The sequence below is a fragment of the Melospiza melodia genome, chromosome 28 (genome assembly GCF_035770615.1).
Source record: "Melospiza melodia melodia isolate bMelMel2 chromosome 28, bMelMel2.pri, whole genome shotgun sequence".
In the NCBI taxonomy this organism is placed as follows: domain Eukaryota; kingdom Metazoa; phylum Chordata; class Aves; order Passeriformes; family Passerellidae; genus Melospiza; species Melospiza melodia.
The window spans coordinates 3,592,336-3,619,677 of NC_086221.1; the positions used below are offsets into that span (position 1 = coordinate 3,592,336).

General features: G+C 47.9%; 1 protein-coding gene and 1 long non-coding RNA gene across 2 annotated transcripts in view; one reads left to right on the plus strand and one right to left on the minus strand.

Moving 5' to 3' along the window:
• The window catches only part of CACNA1S (calcium voltage-gated channel subunit alpha1 S), a 63,116-nt gene extending 36,054 nt beyond the window's left edge, over positions 1–27,062 (minus strand). The window contains exons 1-11 of the mRNA XM_063177728.1: positions 26,767–27,062; positions 20,950–21,055; positions 12,089–12,228; positions 10,974–11,107; positions 8,330–8,482; positions 6,959–7,164; positions 5,788–5,891; positions 3,856–4,004; positions 2,366–2,447; positions 1,671–1,831; positions 470–695 (exon numbers count right to left, since the gene is read on the minus strand). Coding sequence (XP_063033798.1) covers positions 470–695; positions 1,671–1,831; positions 2,366–2,447; positions 3,856–4,004; positions 5,788–5,891; positions 6,959–7,164; positions 8,330–8,482; positions 10,974–11,107; positions 12,089–12,228; positions 20,950–21,055; positions 26,767–26,927 — 1,622 coding nt within the window. The 5' untranslated portion in view covers positions 26,928–27,062. The remainder of the gene's footprint in view (positions 1–469; positions 696–1,670; positions 1,832–2,365; positions 2,448–3,855; positions 4,005–5,787; positions 5,892–6,958; positions 7,165–8,329; positions 8,483–10,973; positions 11,108–12,088; positions 12,229–20,949; positions 21,056–26,766) is intronic.
• LOC134430192 (uncharacterized) lies at positions 24,110–25,903 on the plus strand. Its single transcript, XR_010030762.1, has 2 exons — positions 24,110–24,274; positions 25,545–25,903. It is a non-coding gene; the product is annotated as an uncharacterized LOC134430192 (long non-coding RNA).
• Positions 27,063–27,342: the final 280 nt, after the last annotated feature.

Sequence of the window (27,342 nt, forward strand, 5' to 3'; positions counted from 1 at the left end):
ACACTCAGAGGCACACAGAGCTCACACCCAGAGGAACACAGAGCACAAGTGTGCACACACACACACACACAGAGTTCACACCCAGAGGCACACCGAGCACAGGTGTGCACACACACAGCTCACACCCAGAGGCACACAGAGCACAGGTGTGCACGCACACACAGAGCTCACACCCAGAGGCACACAGAGCACAGGTGTGCAGGCACACACAGAGCTCACACCCAGAGGAACACAGAGCTCACACCCAGAGGAACACAGAGCACAAGTGTGCACACACACACACACACACACACACACAGTTCACACCCAGAGGCACACTGAGCACAGGTGTGCACACACACAGCTTCCACCCAGAGGCACACAGAGCACAGGTGTGCACACACACACACAGCTCACACTCAGCAGCACACTGAGCACAGGTGTGTACGCACACACAGCTCAGCCCCACCCACCCAGCTCCCTTCCCGACCTGGTGATCTTGAAGATGCGGAGGAGGCGGATGCAGCGCAGCACGGAGATGCCCAGGGGGGACAGGGTGCCCAGCTCCACCAGGATGAGCTCCAGGATGCCCGAGCACACCACGAAGCAGTCGAAGCGGTTGAAGAGGGACATGAAGTACTGGCGCAGCCCCAGCGCGTACATCTTCAGCAGCATCTCAGCCACAAACAGCGCCAGCAGCAAACGGTTGGCATTGTCTGGGGGGAGATGAGCCTGTCAGAGCAGGGACCTCGACCCAGCAAGGCCAGGCAGCCAGGGAAGGAGGGCAAGGCTGCTCACCCTCCTCTGGCACACTGAGCCCTGAGCTGATGTTTTTTGGGGACCACACAGGGAGGAAGATGAGAGGGTGATGTGCAGCTGCATGCGTGTGTATGTGGGCACACACCTGTACAGTGTACCTGAGTCCATGCAGTGTGGGCACATGGGTTGTGTGTGGGTATGTGGGGCTGAGCTCTGTGTGTGTGCACACCTGTGCTTCATGTGCCTCTGGGTGTGAGCTGGGTGTGTGCAAACCTGTGCTTCACATGCCTCTGGGTGTGTGTGTACATGGAGCTGAGTTCTGTGTGCACACTTGTGCTCCAAGTGCCTCTGAGTATGAGCTCTGTGTCTGTGCAAGCCTGTGCTCTGTGTGCCTCTGTGTGTGCGTGTGCACCTGTGCACCATGTGCCTCTGTGTGTGTGTACATTTGCTGAGCTGTTTGTGCACACCTGTGCTCTGTGTGCCTCTGTGTGTGTGTGTGTGTTTACCTGTGCGCCATGTGCCTCTTAGTGTGTGTGTGTCTGTGTGTGTCTGTCTGTGTGTCTGTCTCTGTGTGTCTGTGTGTATGTGCACACCTGTGCTCTGTGTGCCCCTGGGTGTGTGGAGGTGCAGTCACTGGAGGTGCAGTCACAAATGCATGTGGCTGCATGGTGTGAGTGCATGGACAGAGATGCCAATGGACACACTCTGTGTGTGCTCACCATGCAAGATCATGTCCCTAAGAGTACAGAGCATGGTCAGTGTGAGTTGTATGACAGCAAGGATCACACACACACGCTCAGTGCAGGCTCTGAGTGTGCCTGAGAGCCTCTGTGCCCTGCCAGTGTGGCTGTGCACCCGCAGCAGAGCTCACACAGCTCTCTGGGGCACCAGGGTGTCCTGGGCCCTCCTCCTCCCTCAGGCTCTTTGCTCACCTTGCACCCGTGTCAGCCACTCTGGCTGGAAGTGGTGCTCAGAGGCGATGGACAGGGTGTTCAGTGCCACCAGCAGGATGACAAGCCAGTAGAAGAACTTGGACTTCACCACATCCCTGCACTTCCTACGAAACATTCTGTTCCAACGCCTCCACTGACGGCTGGAGAGATGGCAAAGGATCAGCAGAGATGGCAAAGGATCAGCAGAGCCAGCAGTGGGCCACACCCAGGCCTGCAGGGCAAAGCCACCCCTGCTCCCTCCGTGAAAAGGGGTGAGGAGCATAACTTGCCCCTGGAACTCGTTGCAGTCACTCAGGCACTGCAGCTCATTCACCCTCCTGGCTCAGTTTTGGCTCCAGCCCCTCTCACAGGGGGCTTGCAGGCACAGTGTAATTGCAAATTACACTCTAATTGAGGAGAAAATTGCAATTGTAGTGTCCTAAATGACACACTGTGCTGCACAGGCCATGGGAGGATGCTGAGAGCCTGGTCCCACAGCAAAGACAGTGTTCACCCTGAGAAGCTTTTTGCCAGTACCATATCCAAATTCCCTGTTTGCTACCCCAATGTTTGCATCTTCCCCCAAGCACCAGTCCCTGTTTTCTGCAAAAACTAAGGGCTGACCAGGAAAGCCTGGCACAGCTGGTGAGAGACAGTGGAAGCACATGCAAGCAGATGGTTCAGAGCATACTTACAAGAAGAGAATCCACTTGTTCATGCCCTCAATTTCATACAAGCTCTCTGTCTCTGACCCTCCTTCATCCGATGGCATCATACCTAGAGGGAATGACATCAGAGGCTTTCCTTGGAGCCCTTGGGAAGAACATGTGGGAGGGAATCTCTTCCAGAAGTACACCAGGAAGAGCTTGCCCATCAGAAGTGAATAATCCCTACCAAGCAGTGCCATCCCAGGGAGTCAGCAGTAGGATTATTCAGAAGTGAATAATCCCCACCAAGCAATGTGAATAATCCCAGGGAGTCAGCAACCCAAGTTTGGGCAGAAGGCTTTGAGGGTGAGGTGCAAACCAAGCACGAGGCATGAGAAACTCCTGCCCTGCAGGAGGAGCAGCAGTAGCCCAGAGAGGGACAGCAGCCAGAACCCCAGCATGGAGAAAACTGGGGCCAGTTGGGATCTGAGCAAAGGCTGAACAGAACATGGGCCACATCCCTGGAAGGGCTGTTTGTCTGTCCCACTGTTTCCCAAAGCTCTTTGCACACATGCATCACTCAGCTTGAGGCATCAAAAGTGCTTTCACCAGGCAGGGTGGCACAGCAAACCCTGTGGCTTTGGGGTAGAAATCCCCAGGCTTTGCTGAGCTTTTGGCTAGGTGCCTCTACATCCACCTCCTTCCCTGGGCCATTTTTAATCACTTGAAACTGTCAAGTGATGGCAAGAAATTAATGCATCTGCTAGTGTGAGAGCTTGTGGCCCTGATTGTATGACACACTCCTCATGGCCTTTTCAGCCCCTCTTGCCAAAGGAGACTCAGGCCTTGCTTGCGGTCTGCTGTGGCATTCACATTCTCTGAAAAAATTCATTCACCCAGGATTTTTCTCCTGGGAAGCTGAGAAGCCTCAGAGAAAAGGAAAACAATTCTTATGTCATTTGCTTCTCCTGTGTTTTGCTCATGTGGAATGTGTTTGGGGATTGTTTACCCACGGGTGATTGTTTGATTGGATTCTGGTGGGAATTGTTTTGACTCTTTGGCCAATCAGGACCCAGCTGTGTCAAGACTCTGGTAAGAGTCACGAGTTTTCATTATTACCTTTTTAGCAATCAGTATCTTTTCTGTATTCTTTAGTATAGTATAGTATTCTTTAATATAATATAGTATAATAAAGTAATAAATTAGCCTTCTGAGAACATGGAGTCAGATGCATCATTCTTCCCTTTGACAAGGGGTTGCCTGCTTTTACATTAGTCTGCAAGTATTAAACATTGTGGTTGAAATGGATTTACCATCAGGGATAAATTATTGCTAGTTAGTGTCAGATTCAACCGAATTATTCAGGAAATGTAAAAAAGGAGGAAGGAAACTGTCCTGCAAAAGCTGAAGCATTTTGTTTGGTGGGTTTTCAGGCAAAATGAGTCTTTGTGACTTCTTCAAAGACTCCCACCTTGCCTCTCTAGGCAGTAGGAACCCAACCATCAGGCTGAGCGTGTGTGAGCAAGCAGAGCTGGTACCTTCTCCCCTGGCCCGATCGCTGTCCATGACCTCTGCGTGGGTGATCCAGTCCATGTAGCCCTTCAGATCCTCCTCCAGCTGCTGCTTCTCCCGCAGCTTCTGGAACGTTCCGCGCGACTTGGCCTTCTCACGCTCCTTGGTGAACTCGCTGGGACAAGGGAAGGAGCAGAGACTCAAGGGATGGCCTGAGGAGCTCAGGAACTCTCGGGAGCCACAGCTCACTGCCAGGCCAGGCCTTGTAGGAAGAAACACCCTGCCACCACGTCTTAGAAATGGAAATGGGGGTGTGTGTTCTATTCCTATCTGTGGGGCAGCTCTCTTCTGTTCATGGGGCAGTTTTCTTTATCTCTCCCACAGCCAACCCTCCCTCCAAGAGATCCCTTCTGTTAATGGGCCATTATTTATTAATTATCTGCTGTCCATGGCCACTGAGTGTCCCTGCAGGGCTGAGCCAATCTCACCATCCCATGGGAGATGCTCCGCCCAGGGGAGGAGCCAAGCATTCCTACCTGGATCCAATCTGAGCCTGGCACAGCACAGCAGCCTTTGCCCCCTGCATTGCCAGAGGAGCAGCTTTCTGCTGCCCTGCATTGCCAGAGGGAGCCAAGGCCCCAGGGGAGAAGGTGAGCTCATCACAGGGCAGGTAAACAGGACACTCTTGTCATGGTCACATGGAAAGGACAGGTCTGCCATTGTCCTAGCCCACTCTTGCTGCTCTCTTTCAATGAATTTCTTTTCTCCACTGTGGTGTGGCAGGACTGTAGACCTGCTACCTTGCCATGCTGGTGTTGCCATGTGTTAATAACAGGTCTCAGACACTATAAGAATAATTTTCCTGATCTCAAACATAATTTAGTTGTATTGGTAAAAACATTTCAGAACATTTCCGTGCCAGCAACTTACTCCAGGATCAGATTACTATAGTCCAGCTTGTCCTGCAGCTACAGTCAACTCTAGACAAGCATCAGGTTCCTGTGGTTTGTCTTGTGCTTTAAACTTGTTTTAGTTCTAGCAACACACAATTTGTTTTAATGTTACACTGGCATGGTTCTAGTCATAAAAGAGGCCTAACAAATCCAAGTAATTAGGGTATAACTAACACTGTGAACTAATAGAGGTGATTAGTGTGATCCACTTGCAAAACAAGGACTGAAACACATAAAAAAGACCCTGACCCTACACAGGCCTGAGGAGAAAAGTCCCCCTCACTCCTCAGGACAACACATATTTCCCAGCAACAAAACTGGGGTGGTAGCAGTCCCACAGCAATGCATGGTAGGTTGAATGTAACATCTCAGGTTTTAACTGTACTACTGGGGGAATTAACACTAATTGAATTTGGCCTAGATTGTCACAACAGACTGATGACAGCTCATTGCTGTACTTGGATGAGACTGCTGTAGCAGTAATTAGACTAACAATACTTCCCTTGGATGCCTTGCACTCATCAGAGGTGTTCTCCTTGGGCTGGCCATGACAAAACTGTGTGTGCTCACAGCAGGAGGGAGCTGGAGGTGAGGAGTGTCCAAACCCACAGCCGTGGGGTGCCTGCCCCTGCTCAGCTCCATCTGCTCTGTGAGCAGGCAGGAGACACCACAGCCCATGTGCTCTGCTTGTGCCTCAGGGAAAAGACTGATGTGTTGAGAGTTGGGCTAAAACCTCAGAAAGCCATGGACACTAACACAAAAAGTAACTCACATATCAGTACTTCTAAATGTGCAAAAAAGTCCCAAAAACAAAAAAACCAAACCAAACAAAACAAAACAACAAACACCCCCTTCCCCATCCCCCCCCCGGCCTAAAAAAAAAAAGAAGAATGAGAGAGAGAAAAGAACAGAACTTTTCCAGGCTTTTTTTTTTCAGGCTTTTTTCTTGTATAGTTGAAACCTGTTAAACTCCTCAGCTGGCAGAAAGGATAGGGCGGCACTTACCCACTGAGCACCCCCAGCACCAGGTTGAGCACAAAGAAGGAGCCAAGCAAGATAAGGCTGACAAAGTAGATCCAGGGCCATTCATTCCCCATGGCATCATTTACCTGGCAAGGAGAGATGCAGGTGAAATATTCTGAAGGCACTGTCCTCCATCTGTTTCCCCTTAGAGCCCCTGAACAGTCTGTGGGATCTTTGCCCCCTCCAAAAGAGTGCTTGGGATGGTGGCACATAAACCTGGCTCCAAGCCCTGGCTGGCTAGAACTCTGTCTCTGGCTTGCATCCAGACCAAAACATTTTGGGGGCAGATTAAAATATCAGCCCCAAGCTTAAGCTTCAGCATGACTGTCTCCCAAGGACTGCAAAACATGGGCTTTGCTGGAGGAGCACCCACCAGTCATTGCTGTGCCTGGCCCATACCCCTTCACAGGGTGGGAGCTGGAGCAATCTCCTGTTGTCTTAGGTTGGAATTGAGGGTGTGTGTTCTATCACCATCTGTCAGAGCTGGAGCAGTTATCTTCTGTTCATGGGGCAGTTTTCTTTATCTCTCCCACAGCCAATCCTCCCTCCAGGAGATCTCTGCTGTTCATGGGCCATTATTTATTAATTATCTGCTGTCCATGGCCACTGAGTGTCCCTGCAGGGCTGATCCAATCCCAGCATCCCATGGGGAGCTGCTCCGCCCAGGGCAGGAGCCAAGCATTCCTGCCTGGATCCAATCTGAGCCTGGCACAGCACAGCAGCCTTTGCCCCCTGCATTGCCAGAGGAGCAGCTTTCTGCTGCCCTGCATGGCCAGAGGGAGCCCAGGCCCATCTGCAGCAGCCCTGGAGCTGCAGAGGAAAACTCCCCCCTTGTGCAGGATCCCTGCTGCAGCAGAGCCACAGCTGGCACTGCAGGAGGGCTGAGCCCCCTGGGATGGGGCTGGGACACCACCCTGGCACAGAGGGGGACAGGTTGTGTTCTCACTCTGGCAGTGGGATTTTTTGTTTTTACTGTTTCATTTGTGTTTTAATTTTCTTAGTAAAGAACTGTAATTCCTGCTTCCATATCTTTGCTTGAGAGCGTTTTAATTTCCAAATTATAATAATTCGGAGGGAGAGGGTTTACATTTTCTATTTCAAGGCAGGCTCCTGCCCTCCTTAGCAGACCCTGTGTTCCCAAGCCCACACGTACCCAGTAGAGGACCTCGGTCCAGCCCTCCATGGTGATGCACTGGTAGACGGTGAGCATGGCGAAGCCGAAGTTGTCGAAGTGGGTGATGCCGTGGTTGGGCCCGGGCCAGCCGCCGCGGCACTCGCTGCCGTTGATGCTGCAGTGCCGCCCATGGCCTGAGTTGGTGCACGGGGCTGGCTTCTCCGAGCCCACCGTGGCAATCACGTCTGGGAGAAAAGACATGGGGTGAGCTGCAGGTCAGGTCAAACACAGCAGCCCACACCTTCTCCTCCAAACTGCTCCTCTGTGTCAGAACCCAGAACATTCCTCTGGCTGCCCTGGATGGCTCAAGACCCTGCCAAGAAGCTCAGAGACCTTGGCACAGAGTCAAAAACACCTGTGCCTTCTATTTGAACCCATTTTAACCCATTTTAACCCACACAACTTTGTGTGAAGATTTACAAGCCACAAGGGTTTGAATAGAATAATACTGAATTTATCACAAGCTGATAAAACAGAATTTTGACGTTTTTGGAATGGGGGTTCAAGAAGTAAGATGGAGGAATCTGGGCATATCCTGTCTTTCTCCTTCTTCTTCTTGTTGTCCTCCATCTTCTGCTGGGATGGTGACACTTTTAGATTGGTTTAAAGTAGAGACAGACTGTCTAACATAAGTGATAGGTATTGGAAAATTATGGTAAATAAAGTACATGTAGTTTTTAGTATAAAAAGCTAACACCACCCCAAGGGTGGTCAGTGTGCCACAACCTGACCTGCTGGACAGCTCTCAGGTCTGAAAAACAGGTATTAGATAAGAGAAAATAAACAACCTTGAAAACAAGAGCCTAGGAATCCCGGCTTCTTCTTTGAGCGTGGGGCTAAGAAAAAAGACTTTTTAATACCTCAGGAGCCATTTCAGCAACAACAAACCCGAGACCTGCTCAGCTCCATCTGCTCTGTGTGCAGGCAGCAGGCACCACAGCCCATGTGCTCCAGGGCTGGGCTTGCTCACAGCTGCTTGCGCCTCAGGGAAAGGATTGATGTGTTGGGAGTTGGGCTAAAACCTTAGAAAGCCATGGACACTAACACAAAAATAACTCACAGATCAGTGCTTCCAAGCATGCAAAATCAACAAAAAAAAAAAAATAGGGATGAAGAATGAGAGAGGAAAAAGAACATAACTTTTCCAGGCTTTTTCCTTGCACAGCTCAAACCAGTTAAAGGGCCCTTTCAGCACCCCTCACACCCAGCTGGGTGCTGTTTCCAACACTCCTCAGGCACACTCCCAGGCCTGATGCTGGCCAGAGCACACTTTCTGCCAAACACAGAGTCCCTGAGGTCTCACAGCAGCACACAGAGACAGCCCTGCTGCCCTCCCCAGCACAGCTCCACCTGTCCCGAGGTAGTAGCAGGTCTTGTGCATCCTGCCCTTGAAGAGCTCCTGGCCCACGATGGCGTAGATGATGATCATGAAGAGCACCAGCAGGGCGATGTGCAGCAGGGGCACCATGGCCTTGATGATGGAGTTCAGGACGACCTGAAGGCCTGCACAAACATGAAGGGAGAGCAGGTCAACCACTTCCTAAACAGAGTTGGGTGCACCTTGTATCCCTGCCAGCCCACCAACAAGCAGCCTTTGAAATGCCCCTTGCCAAGGGAAGAGGGGCATGAGCAAGACTGAGATATCTGAAGGAGGCAATCCTTTATTCTATGTAGGAATGTGCTCCTTGTTGGCAGAGTGACAAAATTATCCTTTGTCTCTTTAAAAAGGAAAAAAAGCCCAGAAGTTTCTCTCCTCAATTAGCGAAAAAGACACCTCATAGGACCTGGGGGACTTCACCTCAAACTTAAGGACGGCCAATTGGACAGGAGCCAAAAAGTCCCTCCTAAGCAATTTACTAGAAAAAGAAGAGAACAAAGAAACTAATTGCTTTTGTGAGGTGTTTTACCAGGAGCAAGAACTTCTTGCACTTGGCTCAGGTTTTCTTTGTAAAGAGTGTTGTTATTTTGCCTTTTATTAAAACTTTTCTGTTTCCAGCACTACCACAGAAACCATCCTGCTGATTTTCTGCATTCTAAGGTAGCTGAGCTATCTTGGGTGTGATATAGATCTCCAAGAGCTCATGAGACCTGACTCGAGGAGATCCCTATTTCACTTCTACCCACCAGGAAAGCACGTGGAAGGGCACAACAGAGCCAGGCGGTGCTGAGGGCTGTTTCATGCTGCTCCCTTGTTCTGGTGCTCTCATCCTGGCTGTATTCACATGAGTTACAGAAGAAGATCCCTGCTCTGAGATACCAGAGTGAGATCCTGGCCACCCCAAGGTAGTGCCACTGAGCCATGGAGGCAGCCAGGTGTGTGCCACCCTGCAGCTCCCCAGGGCTCACAACTGTCACTGACACATTTTATGAAAACCCTTTTGCCAGCATTTTTCTCCTGAGAAGCTGAGAGGCCTCAGAAACGAAATATAAGCAATGATCATCTGATGGCTGTGGCATGTGCTCTGGAGATGGTTTACCAACAGGTGCATCTTTGATTGGTTCCATGTCAATTGTTTTTACTTGATGACCAATCACAGGTCCAGCTCTGTCGGGACTCTGGTCAATCACAAGATTTAATTATCTATTCCTTTCTAGCTTTCTGATGTCTCCTTTCTCTTTCTTTAGTATAGCTTTAGCATAGCATTTTTAATTTGATATGATAGATATAATGCAATGTAATGTAACGTAATATAACGTAATGCAATAGGATGTAATAATATATCATATAATAGCATATAATATTATAATATTGTAATTATCATACAATATCATATCACAAAATAATAAAATGGCCTTCTGAATCGTGAAGTCAAGATTCTCATCTCTTCCCTTGTCGGGGTTGCCTGCAAATTCCACAGACAGCCACCAGCTGCAGGAACAAGCAAGAATCAGTGCCTCCTCTACACCTTCCTTGTGGCGGGACTCCCCAACTGTGTTGGGAGTCTGGTCAATCACAAGATTTAATTATTCATTCCTTTCTAGCTTTCTGATGTCTCCTTTCTTTAGTACAGTTTTAGTATGGCATTTTTGATATTATATGATGTGATTAATATAATATAATATAATGTCATAAAATAATAAGTCAGCCTTCTGAAACATGGAGTCAAGATCCTCATCTCTTCCCTTGTCGGGGTTGCCTGCAAATTCCAACCACCAGGCGCAGGAACAAGCAAGAGCTTGTGCCTCCTCCCACCTTCCTCGTGGCTGGGCTCCCCAGCTGTGTTGGGAGTCTGGTCAGTCACAAGATTTAATTATTCATTCCTTTCTAGCTTTCTGGTGTCTCCTTTCTTTAGTACAGTTTTAGTATGGCATTTTTGATATTATATGATGTGATTAATATAATATAATATAATATAATATAATATAATATAATATAATATAATATAATATAATATAATATAATATAATATAATATAATATAATATAATATAATGTCATAAAATAATAAGTCAGCCTTCTGAAACATGGAGTTAAGATCCTCATCTCTTCCCTTGTCGGGGTTGCCTGCAAATTCCAACCACCAGGTGCAGGAACAAGCAAGAGCTTGTGCCTCCTCCCATCTTCCTCGTGGCTGGGCTCCCCAGCTGTGTTGGGAGTATGGTCAGTCACAAGATTTAATTATTCATTCCTTTCTAGCTTTCTGATGTCTCCTTTCTTTAGTATAGTTTTAGTATAGCATTTTGATACAATATTATATGATTAATATAATATAATATAATATAATATAATATAATATAATATAATATAATATAATAATAAATCAGCCTTCTGAAGCATGGAGTAAAGATTCTCATCTCTTCCCTTGTCAGGGTTGCCTGCAAATTCCAACCACCAGGTGCAGGAACAAGCAAGAGCTTGTGCCTCCTCTTCACCTTCCTCATGGCTGGGCTGAATCCAGCCACACCAAGGAGCCTGTCCCATGTCCCCCCAGCCTGGCCAGGCCCAGAGGGCCCGTCCAGCCCAGCCCTGGGTGGCAGCAGGGCCTGGCACCCACTTGGCACTCCGGACACCAGGCGCAGGGGTCTCAGCACGCGGAACGCTCGCAGCGCCTTCACGTCAAAGCCGCCTTTGCCCCCCGAGGGCCCTGCCTGCTTCAGATTCACCTGCTCCAGGGTCATGGTGATGAGCCTGAAAGAGCCAGGGCACAGGGAGGGGAGGGAGGAGGAGAGGCAGAAGGGAGGAGAAGGAAAAAGAGAAGGGCGTGAGAATGGAGAGTGAGAAATCGGAGCTAAGGGTTCAGAGCTCTGCAAGGCAGCAAAGCAAGGTCAGCACTGCCAGCCGTGCTCAGCCTCGCCCAGGGGCAGCTCTTGGCAAGGCCAGCTCCACTGCTGACAGTCAGGGAGCTCCCACCCCATGTGCAAACCCTGGAGGACCACAGGCCACCCCCTTTCCCCAGGGCAAGGAGACCTACAAGGCACAGAGAAGTCAAGACAGGAAGAAATTAGAGTTAGAGGGTGAGCGGAATAGTGGATTTTGTCTTTACAAACAAGCTGTGGGTCTGCTGGGAGATAAAACCAGCACTGGGAGATAAAAGAAACCACGGGAAGGATTCCACTGATTGATGAATGGAAAAAGATATTTGGTTTTACAAATAAACTTTAGGTTTGCTGATAAACAAAATTAGAAATTGAGAGATTAAAGAAACATTGGGGAAGAAAAACCCCTAAATTCCGTAAGAATTAAAAATTAAAAGGGAGGGTTATGCATTAGAGGGAGATCTTTGGGAAATCTTTGGTATCAGGTGTTATGGGAAGTTTGTACCTCTCAAGTACCTGAGCCAATGGGGAAAGAGAGAAGGGAAATGCAGCTGGGAAATTGGGATAAAAAGGAGGCTGCGTCCTCCAAAAATGTGAGAGACCCCAGGGCAATGCCCTATGGCCTCTCCCTTTTTTCGAATAAAGCCAAAGGACTCCTCTGTCTCCTTTTTAGACATAAACCTCTGGTGTTTGTAGATTAATTTTCCTAACAGAGAGGATCCCAGGGGATGTCAGAGCAGGAACAGGGGGCCCATGAACTTAGTCAACTTAGTCATTGCAATCACCACAAAAACTGGCTGTGGAAGAGGCCTGGCAGCAGCTGAACAGCAGCAGCCATCCCATTTTCCCTTACCCTAGGGTCACAATGGAGAAGTCGAGCACGTTCCAGCCGTTCCGGAGATAGGCGTCCGTGTGGAAGAGGAAGCCGTAGGCAATGATCTTCAGCATGGCCTCGATGGCAAAGAAGATGAGGAAGGCATATTCAATCTTCTCCTGGGGATTGCAAAGGCAAGCAGGAGAGAATGCTCCATTAGAACACACTGTCGCCTCCCCTGGTGACATCCTCATCCTGTCATCCTCACCGGTGACTCTGGAGCAGCCCCTGCTGCCACCCCGACACACACCAAGGGGACCCTGGGGACACGGGTGGCATGCTGAGCCACCACTGCCACTCTCTGGCCTGCAGCAGGATCCCCCCAGCCCCTTAATGTCCCGTGCCAGGACCCTGAGGCTTTGGTTCCTCCAAACTGCTCCAGCAAAGCCACCTGAAGGTGCCTGGCCCAGGGCACTGCTCCTCTCTGGCTCTCCTCCCTGCTGCTCGCCTCTCATTCCCCCACAGCCTTCCTCCTACAGGCAGCACTGACACCTCCTCATCCTCTCCAGCTGAGGGCTCGCTGGTTCTGTCCTGGAGTCCCCACACAGTCACTGTAGGACAAAACAGCTGTACCATGGCTCTTCTTTTGCCTGGGATGATAAGGAAGCTCCCAGGGCTCAAGGGCTCCTGTTTAATGCCAGACATTTGCCTGGCAAAGTGATGTTATGAATAAGAAGTTTGACTAGGCCAATATTCAAGCAGCAATAATTTATTAATTAATATGGTAAAGTATGAGCAATACAGCGCTGGATACAGTGGGGGAAGTTTTTCCTCCAACTGCACACCCATAATTGGGGCTTACAGGTATTTATGGGGGTACTCATCAGCTTTCTCAGCGGTTTCTATTCCAATTTTTACTCATCAGCAATTTCTATTCCCAATTTTTTTCATCACAATTCTGTACACTATTGTGATTTAGTTTTTCTCAGGATGAATCCCAAAAGGAGCATCCCCAGATGGTGCTGGTCTGGTTTCTGAAAGAAGGAAGCAGAATCCCATCTGGTGAGGTCCAGCTCTCCAGATGTGGATCCACCTTTTAATTCCAAAGACTATAAATCTCATAACAGTGATGTCCAGCTTCCCTTGGTCAAAACTATAAATCCTTGAGGTGATGTTCAAGGATACAAGCAATATTCTAAAATTATACTTCAAAAGGTTATTATTGCAGAACTCTTTAAGGATTAACTACAAGTAAATGCAACATCCTTAACACTTTAATTCAAATGCTCCTAAATCAACTAAGGTTAATTGTGAACAAAGGATGGGTTCAAAGGCCTTCTTCCATGCTTTACTTTCCTCAGTTATTATTAGAATTCATCTTTATAACTGTCCCATGGTTGGTTTCCACATATACAATCACAAATACACACGTGGCCTGTTTGTACCTGACACAAAACACAGCTTTGTATTTCACAGTGACCAGCTGGAAATGGGTCTGGGGCTCACTGGGCAGAGGGGCTGCACCCCCTCCCAGGCAGGACCTGGCACCCATGGCAGGGCCTTGGCACAGCCCTGCAGCTGCTGGGCCAGGGCAGCTCATCTGTCCCTGGAGCACAGCCCAGAGCTGCCTGTGCCCAGCTGGCCCTGCCTGTCACTGCCCTCACTGCCCTTGCTGACAATGTCCCTTCCAGACTAAAAGCTTCCTGGAGCAGCCAGGTGGACAGGGATATTGATATTTCGGGCGTTTCCTGGTCCCTCTCCTCTGCTTATACCCCCTGAAGGACAAGGAGCATCACTGCTCAGGATCTCCAGGGAATTGCCCTCAGTAAAGCAGAAACCTCTCTCTGAGACCAAACTGGGAGTGGATCTTCACTGGGCAATACTGCAGTGCTCTGAGGGGTCCCCATGCCCTGCCAAATGGAAAATCCTCTCCTTTTACAAAGCCAGGGCTAGAGCTTAAGAGAGAAGCATTGCTGGCTCAATTAACATCTCCAAAAGCAGTGACTGTGCTGTGTCCCCACATGACTGTCACCCACACAATGCCATTTCTTGTTGGATCTGAGGACAGCCAGGGTAAGGGCAGAGATCCTGGCATTGCCTCTGTCTTCAAGGTTTCAGCTACAGCAACTTAACACTGCTCACCTCCCACCCCGAGGGGACAAATGCCCCCCAGACTCTCCCCCAAAGCCTGTCCTTGCAATCCCATGCAAACACAACTGCCATGAGGATCATTTCAGGCATGGAGGGGCTGCAGAGCCATGCCAGCAGCCACTGGTGTGGTGGGGTGAGGAAAACTGCAGAGGGAAAACAGAAAAGCCCACTGCAAGCTGCAGCATCCCTGCAGTGCTGGGGCTGGTGAGTGTCAGGGTCCAGCCTGGAGTGGGATGAAGCTGCTGAGCTGCTGATGTCAGGATCCAGCACTGCAAAAGTCAATTCCATGCCCTGATTTTCCAGCAGAAGCCTCTCAGTCTCTCACTAGAAGGGATTTTCCTCTGAAAACCCCTTGCCTAGAATCAAAAGGTAAATTTCTATTCCTCAGAGGACTCTTTGAGAAGCCCACAGCAGATGAACAGTGCTGCTTCAAGGGTATTGGGTGCAGCCAGTGACGAGCAGCAAGGTTCAAACCTGGGCCAAGGAAGAGGCAGCAGGCAGCCCTCTGCCCCCAGCCAGCCTCCCCCATCCTGGGAGGGACAGAACAGCAAATTCCAACTTCTCTGGGCAACATGTACCAGGGCATCAACACCATCAATGTATAAATCTTTTTTTTTAGATAACTAATTGAAATCTACCCTCCTTCAGTTTAAAACCATCATCCTCTGTCCTATTGCAACAAATCCTGTTAAAAAGTTCATCTCAATCTTTCTTATAAAGCCCTGTCTTGGGCTGCAAGATGTGGCTGGAGATGTGTATTCTATCCCCATCTGTCAGAGCTGGGGCAGTTCTCTGCTGTTCATGGGGCAGTTTTTTCTTTATCTCTCCCACAGCCAATCCTCCCTCCAGGAGATCTCTGCTGTCCATGGCCACTGAGTGTCCCTGCAGGGCTGATCCAATCCCAGCATCCCATGGGGAGATGCTCCGCCCAGGGGAGGAGCCAAGCATTCCTGCCTGGATCCAATCTGAGCCTGGCACAGCACAGCAGCCTTTGCCCCCTGCACTGCCAGAGGAGCAGCTTTCTGCTGCCCTGCATGGCCAGAGGGAGCCCAGGCCCATCTGCAGCAGCCCTGGAGCTGCAGAGGAAAACTCCCCCCTTGTGCAGGATCCCTGCTGCAGCAGAGCCACAGCTGGCACTGCAGGAGGGCTGAGCTCCCATGGCATGGGGCTGGGACACCACCCTGGCACACAGGGGGCAGGGCATGTTCTGCCTCTGGCAGTGGTTTGTTTTCTTTTTTGTACTATTAGATTTGTATTTTCAATTTTCCTATTAAAGAACTCTAATTCCTATTCCCGTATCTTTGCCTAAGAGCCCCTTAATTTCAAAATTATAATAATTCAGAGGGGAGTGGTTTAAATTTTCCATTTCAAGGCAGGCTCCTGCCTTCCTTAGCAGACACCTGGCTTTACAAACCAAGACAGGGAGGCAGGGGCAGCTCACACAGCTGCATGTGCACTTTTCCAGGTGCCAGTACCCGACCAGCCGCATTTTCTGCAGTTTTATCGAGTCTGTGCCTGCAGACATGCAGGAGTGTTGTCCATTGCCACAGCTCCTGGAGGACTCCAGGAGATCCAGGGTGACCCCAAGCTCTAGGAAAGCCACATGCAATCATGACTCTGCTCCATGCCAACCTCCAGGCACAGAGCCCAGTAACTCCTGAAAACCAGGAATGGACAGCAAACCCTGCTCAGGGACTGTGGGACACCACTCAGCTGCCCAAAAACAGCTGCTCCAGTGCTCCTGAGATAGCACAGCCCTGGGTGACAGACATCACACAGCACTCACAGCTAATTACAGTTAATTACAGCTGGGACTCCCTACAACTGTATCACACACCCACATTCCTGTCACTGAATTGTACCTGAGGCTTTGGAAACACAGGAACTCCCCAACCCCAGGGCTGAGGTACAACCCAAAATGGGGTTTTCAGAAGCACACTCCTTGCCATCAAACATTCATGCTACCTAAAATCCCTAAAGCCATTATGTGTGTCACTGTCATATTCTCTGGAAAAATTCTTTTGCCAGGATTTCTTCTCCTGGGAAGCTGTGAAGCCTCAGAAAAAATGAAAACAATAATTATCTGATTGCTTCTCCTGTGTTTGCCGCTTTGGAATGTGGTTGGAAATTGTTTATCCAACAGGTGTGTGTTTGATTGTTTTCACGTGATCTGTTTTTACTTAATGACCAATCACCATCAGCTGTGTTGGGACTCTGGAAGCAGTCACAAGTTTTAATTAGTATCTTGTTAAGCCTTCTGTAAGCAAAATTTCTCTATTCTTTAGTATAGTTTTAGTATAGCATTCTTTAATATAATATAAGTACATAAAATAATAAATTAGCCTTCTAAGGACATGGAGTCAGATTCATCATTTCTTTCCTGCCACAGGGAACCCCAAAAATAACTCAATGTGTGACTCCAGCAGCGTGCCTGCACACAGGGCTACTTAAATTAAATACTTAAATACTTAAATAAGTAGCACATCTGTGCTACCTAAATTGTCTTCTTGACAGTTTGAGCTCCAGCTCTGTCCCCCATTCCCTAGGACTCCCATGTCCTACCTGAAATTCCTAAAAAGCCCATAGGGCTGAGGACAGCTGCTTTTGGGTGCTCTGACAGGGTGGCCTCCCTCCAAGCTGTCACTCTTGAGTCCCACTAAAACTGAAAAGAGAGTTGGCTTTAAATTGACAAAAAGTACATTTAAATATTAGGAAGGTGTCCCTGGCCATGAGAGGGGATTGAATGAGCCTCCTCACCCAAACCATGTCATAATTCTATGTTTCTATGAAAACCAGGTATTTCAGTGTGTGCAGCATGTCAAACACCACCCACTAGGGCTGCAGAAATGGCTCAGCTGCCCTGGAGATGAACTGTGCTCTAAATTTGACTTTATTTCCTCACTGCTCACCAACAGAGGTCAGACAACCAGGTCACACACAGCCATCTGTATTTTTTGGGTGAATCCCTGTGAATAACCTGCCATGTTAAACACATTCTGAATTTGCTTGGAGTAAGATTTCCAGTGAAAAACAGTGGGATTTGAAACTCTGGAAACTCAAGTAAAAGTGAAAATAAATGCTGTGAATTATTGAACAAGTTGAAAAGGCAAAATAATTTCATCAGTGTTGAAGAAAATGTTGTGATTCCATTAGAAAAAGACAAAATCAGATACAAACAGGATTTTAAAAACCCTTCTGGATCAAAAGAAATCTAATATAGAAAGAGTAATAATGAAATGTGTTAAAATGAAACAACTGTACTTCTACCAGGACAGAGCAAAATGGATTCTTAGAAAATAATATGGTTATGATTATTTCATTATTTTCAATGGTTATGGTTATTTCATTATTTTCAGCCATTATTTCATTATTTTCATTTTTATGGTATTTCATATTTTCACCCCCCATAAATGAGTTCTGATTAACCAAGCTTTTATGGGACTAATTCTAAGTTTACCTAGTGTAGACTCTGACTGCAACTCTTCCCTGGCTGGAAACTCAGAGTGTGGCTGCTCTGCAGTTTTCCACTCTTGGATGAAGGCAGCGGCAGCAGAACTCTCCTAGGAATCCTCATCTATTTGTAGTCCTGTAATTCTTTGGTGTATAACTCCAAACTCCTTATAGAGTTTTTTTTCCCATTTTGGGCAGACACAACAATTCCCCTCCAGGCCTGGCAATCAAGGACACCTCACTGCCTCAGGCTCCAAGAAATTGAACAAAACTGAGTTGTGGGAGCAAACTTGGGGTAAATAACTTCATTACCTGAAGCCATAATTAGCACATTAACCCCCAACATGCAAATGGCCCAAACTTATAAAAGTGTGAAAATCCATCTCCATTTTGGGTGCAGCCCCTGAGGGATTTCCTCTGCCCAAAATGTACCTGAAGGCCCTTCAATAAATATACCTACTTTTCATTCTCTTAATTTTTTCCACCTTGTTTTTAGGGAGCCCCACAAGGCATCACTTGTGGAGCTCTCAGCTTTAAAGCTTTTTAGAGTGGCTGTTCCTGCTCTGGGCTGTCCTGAGGAGGCCGGGGCTGGGCAGGCCCTGCACACCCTCAGCACTGAGCCCTGACCAGAGGGAACCTCAGTCCTGCCTCCCCAATATCACTGTCACTGCTTTTGATGGAGGGATGGGACTGTTTTGGGGCTAAGAATGATTTATGGCTCAGATAAACATCAGTCTCAGAGGCTGTGAGATTTTAGAGCAAGCTGCCAGCCATAGCTCAAGAGCAATCACAAGTTTCTTTGTTACAAGGCAATACAGAACTTTTTAAACCAATGGACAGTTGTTACAGTGTTTATTTTGCTTTTCTAACCTACCACCTTTACTTAATTCTACTGCACTGTGGATACTTATATCCAATGGCCTCTATCTCAGATGTACACATATGCTTCTGTTATAACTTCTAAACTCCCAGCCTACTCCATACTATTTTATTACTACACTATAAACTCTTCACCATCATATCAATACCGTTTCTCACTTAAGGCATATTCTTACTTACAACTATAGAAACATAAGTTTATGATTTTTCTACCTAATGTCCGTGTATTGTATTTTTGCATCAATCCAAGCTTCTCCCAAGGCTGCAAATCAAGCCCTTCAGTGTCTGTGGAAGTTTCTGGTTTTCCAATTCCCACACACAAACAATGTGGGGCAAGGTCCTCACTGCCCTGACTCAGTTTCCCCTCATACATTTTGCCTTCTCAATAATTTCAACATATTTTTATAAATCAACCTTCTCCAGAGAGGATTGGACAATGAAGACACAGAAAAGGGACAAGGAGAGATTAAACACATCACAGCACCTCTCTGCTGCAGGAAAATGCCTCCACAAGCCTTTCTTCACTACCTGCAGGCTGAGGATTCTTTGCTTCTTTTTTTCTGCCAAGGTCAGGATTAAATGTGTGAGATGGTATTTCTTGTTGGGACTCAGATGTTTATCAGTTCTTATCTCTAGCACAGTCTCACAAACCCTGAGTTCTACAGCACTTCACTCTAGCAAACTAAAAATGGAGCCCCATCTCTCTCTACAAGGCCTTTTAAGGATAAACTGTCCAATTAAGAAATGACACCTCAATTATTTTTACTTTTAACCCAATAACCAACCACCCATGCCCTGCAATGCAGAATTTTTATCCAATTACACAAAACCACCCAAACCCATGGAGAAGAAGGTGAAGAAGGAGCAGCCTCTGCCCGAAAACCTCCATCTTGCTTTATCTGTATTACTGTATTCTAAAACCTTAAACTCTACGTTTCCCACCCTGTGATATCACACACTACTATTCAAACTCCACACCCACAATCCCAGTTCTGTCATTCCCTTTTGGAAGCTTCTCCACGGCCTCAGGTCAATGCAGTGTTCTCCTGGGGGTCAGTGCCTGCCAGCACAGAAAGTCTGAAATTCTGAAAGTCTGAAATTCTCAGCATCCAGGGTTCCAGCAGCAGGCCTGTGCTGAGCATAGCCTGATGCCCCAGGTGATGGTGCCTGGCTAAATTCTCAGCTGGCATTGCTCCTACAAAGCCATCAGAACATGGTGACAAAGGGACAGCAAGCAGGGATGAAAGAGCAGCAGCCTGGGGCTACTGGCTCTTGACACCTATTGCTGTGGCAACAGGCTGAAACATCCCTCAGCAGGGTATAAATAATCCAATGGACAAGAAATAAAAATAGATGGAATTTCATTTATGCAGTGAATTTACATCACTTGGTCCTTGCTCATGGGAAAGCTCCTGGGGCAGCATCAGCCCCCTCTGATCACCCACAAACACCTGGGCTTGCCCCAGCTCTGCCCCACAGGGCTCAGCCACATCCCAAGCCCTCTCCCAGAGGGAATTTCCATCCCCTCTGTCCCCATGGTCAGCCTGCCCCAGCCTTGCTTTGCCCCTTTTTCCTCTCCCCTGAGGTAACAGCACCTCCCAAAGGTGCTGTGCCCCCCAAACCAGCCCAAGGGGTCAGGGAGGCTGGTCAGACCAGCCAGGAGGCTGAAGGAACACCCCAGCATCTAACCCTCCATGGGCATTCACCCTGAAGTGTCCTGGAACCCCATTTCATTAAAAGGGAGATTTAGATGGTTTAATTCAGTCATTATACTCAGTCTCTCAGTGGAAATCTATGTGGATTGAATCACAGCGGGGATCTGAAGAGTAGAAAGGTGTGGCAATCTAAAAATAGTGTAAGTTGTTGATCTGGGACACATCAAAACATCATATTCCAGGAAAACTAGAGCAGCTGTGGAAGAATATGGAATAATGATTGGAAAGGAGTAACCTTTCTGCCTAACAGAAACAGGTTTTTTCCCCTCTTAAATAAAAATAACAAAATTAAAATAGAGTTTTGAAAGAAAAGGTCAGAAAAATTTATTCCAAAATGCTGCAACAAACTACTTGAGCCTTTCTGGAACAGGATGGTTTTTTTGAAAGTGTGATCAAAAAATCAGAGGAAATTTTTTCCTTCATTGGCATCAATTCTTCCTTCATGTCTACTCCACACACAACCTGCTGCCTTTGATCTCGACCCAGAGGTGCTTTCAGCCCCTCTGAAAACCCATTTTGCAGTCACTTCTTTCCATCCCTGCCTCCCATTGACTACAGCAGCTTTGCTGGACCTGCACTGCCTGACTCCCCCTGGGGCAGCAGATGGGCCCAGAGCAGCTCGTGCCACCTTGCAGCCGTGTCACCCCAAGCCACCAGCCCCAGAGAGCCCTCAGGGCTGCAGGAAGGGCTCCAGGGGCTCCTTACCAGGCTGGAGTTGGCAATGTTGGTGTCATCCTCGGGCATGGGCAGATAGATGGCCAGAGCAACACAGTTGGCAAAGATGGTGAGGAGGATGATGATCTCGAAGGGTCTAGGAGGAAGTGTTAAGGAGTGCAGACAGGAAAGAAAAAGCACAATAACCCCACCCCTGTCCTGTCCTATTTAGGGCTATTTAAAGGGGATACAGCTCCTTTGAAAAAGAATACAATCTCTACGAGCAGATAAATATTGATTTCCCAGTTATTCTGTGGGCCTCAAGCAGCCATCAACAAAGAGTGTGTTAGAGCTCTACACTACAAAAATATAAGAACTTTATGACTCCCTCCCCATTAACAGGCTAACCTATATTTAAATAGGAGAATTAATGCTAGAATGAGTAACCAGGGTCCTCCCTCTATGAAGCAAGCTTACATCTGTACATTATGAACAAATCACCAACATACAACAAATCGAACAAGCAGAGTATTAAATATCTTGTTAACCCAACAGAGGAGTGTCCATTAAGAAGTATTAAAACCTGTAAAAGGAAGTAGGCAAACCCATCAAGGCCCGACTGTTTACCAAAAACACAGCCTTCAGCACACCAAAAAACAAGTATTGAATGTGATGCCTGCTTGGTGTGGAGAACCAGCCCCACCATGGGGGTAGAGCACAGAGAGAGCAGCCAGAGCTCAGCCTCAGCACATTCTTGGGGCTGCAGGGCCAGGACATTGAGGTCAGCTTTGTCACAGGACAAAGGGATGGGAGAGCCGGCAGCTTCCCCCTCCTCATCCTTCAGTGAACCACCCTGAAGGGCCAATAGCTTTTTGCAGAATGTAGACACTGAACCTGTGGAAGAGGTTTCACAGCAACTTCTGTGAGCCAGAGGGAAGTTTGAGAAGAGGATGGATGTTTACCCCTGAAAGAATTTTCTACCACAGAAACCAAGAAAGAAGGATAAATAAGAGAAACCTGCAACTGCCTGTTCCAATGAGCACTTTGTTTGTCTCTCGTGAGTAAACTTATGGATTTTGTAAGAATGTATAAAAAGCATGCATGCTAGAATAAAAACAGTTTGAAGCCTTATGAAAATGAAGCGTTGCTTTGTATTGTCTCTGTCTCTGCTATGACATGAACCCAAGCATCCCCCCAGAGCAGGCAGGCCCTGGCTCCCTCTGCACTTGGCATCCATGAGGGAGACTCCTGCTGCTCAGGTCTCACAGGGGCTCCATGGCCCCAGCTGAAGGTATCTGGGGGCAGGGCAGCTCATCCAGGGGCTCCTGTGGCAGAACACCCACAAGTGTCCTCACAGCCGTGGTGTCCCAGGACAGGCAGTACTGCTGTGACTGTCTCCAGGAGTGAGCACAGCCTGAGGGCTGACCCACCCCCTTCAAGATAGAAACTGGGCTGTTTGGGCCCTATAACACCTCAGAATGAAAGGGGTGACTTTACTATTTCCCATGAAGACCCTGGTTCAGGCACGTGGTCATTCCCAGGTTCCTGCTGCTCTCACTGCTTTGCTGGGCCTTGAACCCTCTTGGACAAGCTTCAGCTCTGACCTGCCTGAAGCCTCCAAAGAGGTCAAACTCTGTCTCCAGGGCCTCATTTGCAGCCAGGCTCTCCCTCCAGGGATCCCCAATCTGTTTCCCCCAGCATTCTCCCTTGAGGGCTGCCTTGGGCTCTGGTGGTCACACCATGGTCCAGCCCAGTATGACAGAGCAAGGGGCACCGTGCTATCCACAGCAGCCTGAGTGCTGTCAGTGTGTCCTGTGCCCATCACAGCCTTTGCTTCCTTTTCTGAACCTTTCTATCCATCAACCTGATGACACTTTAAAAACTGAACTCAGCTGGGAAAGCTGTTCCCCTTTGTGTCCAGCTAACGAGGCAGAGCCCAGGGCCTGGAGCTTCCCTGCCTGCTTGGGCAGGGTAAGACAAGCCCTCCTTGAAGGGTGACCTGCACTGCAGCTCCTGTAACTGGAGCTGAAATCCACTGGCTGCCTGTGATTCTGGCACAGTTATGAGGCAGAAATGCTGTGGGAACCAAAACCAGACATGTGGATAACTGGGCACAGTGTTTCTGCCTCCTGCCACAGAGCCTCAGCATCCTCCTCATCTCCTTGTCTTGCAATCTGACTTCTTTCTGTCCAGTATGCTCCCACCACACAGCATCCAAAGGTCCCCAGATCTGCCTTGCAGCAGGAATTAGGCCTCTGTGGTCCTCCAGGGTCCCCAGAATCCTCCCCCATCTGCCTTGAGGTTCTCCTGGCTACAGAATGACCTGAAACACCAGGGTGGTGTCACAAAGTGAGACACATCCCAACAACCATCAGGCTGTTGGACTGCCTTGCACACAACATCCAGTAAGCTGCAGAACATTCAATTCCCTCGTTCTAATAAACATACTTGTTGAGATGTGAGCAAATTTCAGCACAAAACATCCTCTGCCTCAAGTCAGCCTTTCACCCACCCTGGGCTATGTGGAGTGATGCTCCCCACCCTTCAACTGCTTGAGAAAGACCCCAGCCCACCCCTGTGGCTCAGCTTTGTGCTCTGACAGCAGCAGCCACACAGCAGTGCTGTGCCCAGGGAACAGGAGCACATACTGCCAAACAGAACCAACAGCCCAGGTGTGGCAGTCAGATTTTCTGGAATAATCACTTTGCTCAGGATTTCTCTCCTGGGAAGCTGAGAAGCCTCAGAGAAAAAGGAAAACAATATTATCTCATTTGCCTCTCCTGTGTTTTGCTGCTTTGGAATGTGGTTGGAGATTGTTTATCCAACAGGTACTTGTTTCATTGGTTTCTGCTGTGAATTTTTTTAACTCATTAGGAAACTGGGGCCAAGCTGTGTTGGACTCTGAAGAGAGTAATGAATTTTCATTATTATCTTTTTAGCCTTCTGTCTGTATCCTTTCTGTATTCTTTAGTATAGCTTAGTATTCTTTTGTATAATATAGTATCATAAAATAATAAATTAGCCTTCTAAGAACATGGAATCAGATGCACCATTCCTTCCAACAACAGGGTCCCAGAAAATACCACACCCAGGTACCCCCACACCAGAGGGCCACAGCTAATCTCCCCTTGGCAGCCTGCATGGCCCTGCAGACCATAATAACCCAGAGGAACTGGAACGACCCGACCCTGTCACATACCCTGAGCCCTGAGTGAGGGCAGCCAGGTGCAGCTGGGTATAAATACAGGCAGGCACTGCAGAAACCTGATTCCCTGGATCATTTGTCCTGCACAGGTCAGAGCCACCTGCACATGCCACCCTGCTGGGGGGCACCCACTCTGTGTCCCCTGTGGTGTTGTGAGGTCCCCAGGATGAGGTGAGAGATGAGAAATTGACTCCATGTCCTCAGAATGCTGATTTATATTATATTATATTATATTATATTATATTATATTATATTATATTATATTATATTATATTATATTATATTATATTATATTATATTATATTATATTATATTATATTATATTATATTATATTATATTATATTACATTATATTATACTATACTATATTATATTATATTATATGAAATTATATACTAAAACTATACTAAAGAAAGAGAAAGGATACATCAGAAGGCTAGACAAGAATGAATAATAAAAACCTGTGACTCAGAGAGTCTGACACAGCTGGCTGTGATTGGCCATTAATTAAAAACAATTCACATATTTGCATAAACAATCTCCAGACCACATTCCAGAGGAGCAAAATATGGAGAAGCTGAGGCTTCTCATCTTCCTAGGAGAAGAAATCCTGGCAAAGGGATTTTTTAGACAATATCATGGTGACAGTCCCCCTCCAGAGCACTGAGGTAGGAAAGACCCTCCCTGTGTTGTGCACTTGCTCTGGCATGTGCTGGCCCAGCAAAAAGGATGTGTCTGAGAATGGTGCAAGATGTAAGTCCTATTTCCTGCTCCTCCCTATAGTATTTAGGGAGCCTCTGATGTAAGGAAATTATTGGTATGTAATTATATTGATTTAGAAGGTTGAATAATTGTTTTATTGAAATATTAATATATTAAATACATTATATTTAATATATTTATTATATAATAAATATAACATAATATTTCTGTTATATTATGTTATGTTATGTCATATTATATTATATTATACTATATTATATTATACTATACTATATTATACTATACTATATTATATTATACTATACTATATTATATTATACTATATTATACTATACTATATTATACTATATTATACTATATTATACTAAAGAGGTTTTATTCTATGTTATATTATACTATATAAAATACTTATTTTAAGGAAAATCTCATTACTTCTCTAGACAGTCAGGTACAGTGGTTTTTTAATTGGTTAAGGAAATAAAATAATCTGTAGTAAAATTTAATTACTAATTCTCTTTAGGTCAGCGATTTTCTTAACGCATTTTACATGTGTAACAACAATAGGAGCAGAGAATAGAGATAAGAATTTTCTCTATTTCTCTCTGCATTTCTGCAGGAAAAATCCTGTGAGAGCATGATGTCTCTCTCTGTTCAGAGCATGTGAATGGCACACCTCCCCTGCCACTCAGGCACTCACACAAGTTTCCTCCTTTCTCAGTGCCCATTTAGGACGCAGGCACAGTTCCCTTCTGTGCCCACAGAGCCATCATTTCTCTTGCCAGAGGCACAGAAAATGAGAACTGCCCAATTTTGGCCCTGCTCCCACTCCTGGAGGACAGAGAGTCCCCTTGCAGAAAAGGAATGAGGTCTCAACCTCCAGCAGCACCAGAGCTGTGAGCATGCCCTCGTGCCTGCCAACAGGGCTTTGGACAAAGCAGCATCTCTGGGCATGGTTTTGTATCCCCACAGCAACACAGCCAGCCTGAGGTGACCAAGCCACCTCCCAGAGTGAAGCCTGGCCAGGGGTGGGATCATCCTGCCAAGCCAGGAGCACTCAGATCAAGTTCAGCAATTAAAATGAGAAAAGATGTGATGGAAGAACTCGATTCTGTTCCCCAGTCCATCATTTTTGCTACAGCCCAAATGTTTTGCTGAAATCAAAGTGAAATATTTCATCTCCCATTCTCTTCCTTTACATAAAACATGGGTGAGCAAAGTTCTAGTTCCTGGATGCATGGCAGAAACATGACATCTTGGTATTTCTGAGCTGCAGTGCCCCAGTGAAAAGGTCAAAAAGCAACACCCAAACAACAACAGTAAGCCAAAGACACAAAGAAAGACTATCCCTCTGAACAGTATCACCCACAAAAAGCCTTCACCTGTGACAGCACTACCAGGAAAGGGAGCTGAGAGGACAATGGAGTCAGCAAGGATTTGGGGGAGGCCCCCCATCAGGGCAGAGCACAGCTGTGGGATCAGATTGTGATACACACAAAGAGCCATCCCAAACAACTCACCAGGGTCTTGCTACCACCCCCAAACCTCCAGAGTATCGCATTGTCCCCAGCCTGACCCCATCCCCAGCCCTGGATGGGCTGTGTGCCCCTCCTGCCACACCAAACCCCCTCCCCTCTCAGCAGTCTGTCCCCCATTGCTCCCAGCACAACACACACAACACATTCACTCCCCCCAGTCCCCTGGCCCAGGCTGTCCCTGCCTGTCCCTGTCCCACCCCACCCAAGGCCTGACCCACTCCCCAGCCCAGCTTTCCCCAGCCAGCACAGCCGCTGCCTTTGCCATGCATCCTGCAGGGCTCCCTGGGTGCCTCGCTGCCTGATGAGACAGCGCAAGCTGGAACAGGCTGCCCGCTCTCCCCAGCAGCCCACCATGCTCACAGGCACACACACACACCGCTGGCAGCCCCTGCAGCCACAGGATACTTCCATTCCACGATGCTGATGCAGGCCTTCCTCAGGGGGTTCTCCAGGGTGAGGCAGAACAGAGCCCTGGGTGGACGAGGAGCTATGGGTGGTACCGGCTTCTTGGACTTCTCCTTTTGCTGCCTCTTCTTCACATCACCCTGGGGAGAAGAGGGCTCCATGGTGTTGCTCCCCTAGCTGTCTGCTCCCCTCCTGGCCTGCAGTGGAGCCCCCTTTCCCCAGGTCCCAGCCAGCTGGAGCTCCTCTGGCTCTGTCCCCTCTGTGCAGCAGGGGAGGCACTGGGGGAGTGGGGGCTGGAGCCTGCACTCGCATGTACAAACACACAAAGCATGAGTTTAAATTTAGATCCCGGCCTGGCTCTGGGTGCTGTCCCGGCTCCTGAGGGCCCCTGCAGCTGTTCCCTCTTTACCCAGCACATGGGGAGCTGGGCGAGTGCTTGGCATGCCACGGGCTGGGCTGGGGGTGGGACAGGCTGCCCGGGCTGGCCACTGTCTCTGACAGAGGAGGACCCGTGTCCCGGGTCAGCTCTGTCCTCAGTCCCCACCTGCACCATGTCCAGGCTCAGCTCTGTCCCCA